Source organism: Anomaloglossus baeobatrachus, chromosome 5, assembly GCF_048569485.1.
Source record: "Anomaloglossus baeobatrachus isolate aAnoBae1 chromosome 5, aAnoBae1.hap1, whole genome shotgun sequence".
NCBI lineage: Eukaryota > Metazoa > Chordata > Amphibia > Anura > Aromobatidae > Anomaloglossus > Anomaloglossus baeobatrachus.
In genome coordinates, this window is record NC_134357.1 from 591,858,923 (window position 1) to 591,862,283 (window position 3,361).

The 3,361-nt window shown below is 47.8% G+C and overlaps 1 protein-coding gene across 1 annotated transcript; it reads left to right on the plus strand.

The window, feature by feature from the left end:
- The first annotated feature begins 543 nt into the window (after positions 1-543).
- LOC142310476 (E3 ubiquitin/ISG15 ligase TRIM25-like) lies at positions 544-2,846 on the plus strand. The gene has a single exon (XM_075347998.1). The coding sequence runs from the start codon at positions 823-825 to the stop codon at positions 2,392-2,394; it is 1,572 nt and encodes a 523-aa protein (XP_075204113.1). The 5' UTR covers positions 544-822; the 3' UTR covers positions 2,395-2,846.
- Positions 2,847-3,361: the final 515 nt, after the last annotated feature.

Below are 3,361 nucleotides of genomic sequence, written 5' to 3' on the forward strand. Positions count from 1 at the left end.
TGACCGCCAACTATCCGGAATCGGCTGGAGCCCATCGTGGCAGAGATCGGTACTCTGGGGTAGCGCCTGAACTACTTGTGAGTAAAAGACCTGGAACCGCAGCCCCTGCCTCTCATTTGCCGTCATCGCACAGCGCTGCAGCGCCAACGGGGACTACCGCCACCCCCATCCGTCCTCCATCATCCTCACCGGGGTAACCCCGCTCCACCTGTGGGGAGCGACACCATCCCGGCTGTGACCTTCATCATCAGCCACGGAGAGCAACACCTGCAGTGGCGGCCCATCTCTGGCCGCGGACCACAGGTGGCATCACGATCTAAAAAGACTTTCCTAACCATCACTACCACCCCCATCCTCTATCCTTCCACCCGTCCACCGCCTTCCCTCCCTCCTGTACTTCTCGGGGTCACGAAACCGAACCAGGACAGCCCGTAACGACGTAGAGGATCTGCACCCCCGGTCCGGCAACGTGTCGGGTGAAAACCCCTCGACCTCGGGGTGTTACATTTTCAGTTCTAGGACCTTCTTCAGAATTTCAGACTGTCCACGTGTTGACAAGGTGTGACATTGAGAGGACATCTGGTGGTCTGAAGAAGGTCTCAGGACTGAAAACATTTTCCTCATTGGAGAGGGCAGAATTTCTTTTTGTACTGTTCTTACCAGTGACTCACTTTATAACCCAGTAACAAACCTCCTGCCTTGGGGGTTGTCTTCTCTACAACAGGCAGTTCTTTCAGTCTCCTCCTCTTAGTTTCAGGTTTCAAGAAGATTATTGTCCACCACAAGTGCCTCCCCTATTTCCTATATCCTCATCCTTCCACAATGGCGTCCATTGATCTGAGGGACGAGCTGAGCTGCTCCATCTGCCTGAATATCTATACAGATCCCGTCACCCTGAGCTGTGGACACAACTTCTGTCGGGACTGCATTGGTCGGGTGCTGGATACACAGGACCAGGCTGCAGTCTTCTCCTGTCCTGACTGCAGAGCAGAGTTTCCAGAGCATCCCGCACTGCACAGGAACATAACGCTACGTAACATCGCAGAGCGTTTCCTATCTACTCGGCCAGAACTGACGTCCGAAGTCTCCTGCACTTACTGCCTTCATTCCCAGGTGCCTGCCCTTAAATCCTGCCTGCATTGTGAAGCTTCTCTGTGTGAAGACCACCTAAGAGCTCACAGTAAGTCTCCAGAACATGTCCTATCTGGCCTCCTTACTAACCCTAAGAGCATAAAATGCTCCATCCACAAGAAGATCCTGGAGTATTACTGCTCCGAGGACGCAGCTTGTATATGTGTATATTGCTCAGCTAGACTGCATCGAGGACACAAGCTGGAGATGGTTGATGAGGCGTCTATAAAAAAGAAAGACAGACTGAGAAAAGTTCTGGACACACTGACATCTAAGAAAGAGCAAATTGACAAAAGACACAAGAGTCTACAAGAACGTAGAAAAAAGGAGCAGAAAAAGGCAGCTGGTCTCAACGAGAAAGTCATGGACATGTTTAGAGACCTCAGGAGACACCTGGATGACCTGGAGAAGAAGGTCCTCAATGAGATCTTCAGGCAAGAGGAGCAAGTGACAGCTTCATTCTCCAAACTGATCCATCAGGTGCAAGAAGAAAAAGATGAGTTGACCAAGAAGCTGGCTCACGTTGAGGAGCTGTACCACACGGCTGATCCATTAACTGTCCTACAAGAGCAGGAATCGGAGAGGGATGACTTCTGTGATATAGATGAGGCAGGAGATGATGACTGTCGGGAAGACGACAAGAAAAAAAAGATTGTGTGGGATCCGGACATGATACTGATCACCAAGTCATTACATTCACTATCTGAGATGATAAGACATATGAGAAGAGGACTGTATCTCCAAACCTCTACAGACATAGTGCTGGATATAAGTACAGCCGCCAATGATATACTTATATCAGATGACTTGAAAACAGCCACTAGTTCACAGGTCAACGAGAATCGCCCCAAAACACCTGAGAGGTTTCGTGAATATCAAGTCCTAAGCTTGACGAGCTTCTCTGCTGGACAACATTTCTTCGAAGTGGACACCAGCGATTCCAATAGCTGGAGAGTTGGGGTGTGTTATCCCAGTATAAGTAGAGAAGGTGACCAGTTCATGAATGGCAAGAACGAGAAATCCTGGTGTTTGCGGAGGTACGAGAAGGTTTATAGCCTAAACCATAACAAACGTGCCACCAATTTAGGTCACAGAATTACCTGCCATAGATTCAGGGTGTATCTGGACTACGGGGCCGGGCAGCTGTCCTTCTATGAGTTGTGTGACCCCATCAGACACCTTCACACCTTCACCAGCACATTCTCCGAGCCCCTACATGTCCTCATCAGTGTTTTTCAAGGTTCTGTCACTATCACAAACTAACGATTTGACTATTGGAGATCTGATTAACTGGATTTTCTGTCGTGTTATTAAGTGATATGATCTAGAGCTCAGCTCTTCCATCTTCCAATATAGGTTACAAATGACTCCAGAAGACTGATTCCACATGTAATCAATAAAGTGTATCCCTTACAATACAATATTCATTGTCTTCTGTGTAGAACCCATTCACACATCAAGAGGGAAAACATCAAAAGGAGACGGGTATTGCTCAATAGATCTTTAAAGTCTAACCATGACCAAAAATAAAGTCATGGAGGCATCTGAGGGGATAGAGGGGGACAAATGAGGTTGGTCCCATTTGATAGGGGCTGACCATCATGCATTGAACGGAGAATGAACCAGGTCACAGGTGAAAACATGGAAAAGCAATATCTGCCTTAGTAGGGGAATTCACCATAAAACAAAAATTAGGTTTGGGCTTTACCAATGCTCACGTCCCCTATATAAACCTCTATCATTTCCGCAGTGGGGTAACTAGAGCCTGATGGACCTCAGTGCAAAATTTGGACTTTTGCATCCACTTGCATGTTACTCAGATGTTTTGACCCCTGTAGCATTCTAGATCTATATTGATATACCTGGTATGATGTTCCCAATTCTGTGGACTTTCTTGTTATAATATTCCATGTCCTGGGCCTGTTCCTATTATAATGTCCCCAATCCTGGGCCCTTCCTGTAATAATATCCTCCATCCTGGGCTCACCCTGCTATAATGTCCCCCATCCTGGGCCCTTCTTGTAATAATGTCCCCCATCCTGGGCCCTTCCTGTAATAATATCCTCCATCCTGGGCTCACCCTGCTATAATGTCCCCCATCCTGGGCCCTTCCTGTAATAATGTCCCCCATCCTGGGCCCTTCCTGTAATAATGTCCTCCATTCTGGGCACTTCCTGATATAATGTCCCCCATCCTGTTATAATATCTCTTGTCCTGGGCCTCTTCCTGT

What these genes read in the sequence shown, in the direction of transcription:
- LOC142310476 (XM_075347998.1), top strand. Translation starts at nt 823, where the DNA reads ATGGCGTCCATTGATCTGAGGGACGAGCTGAGCTGCTCCATCTGCCTG.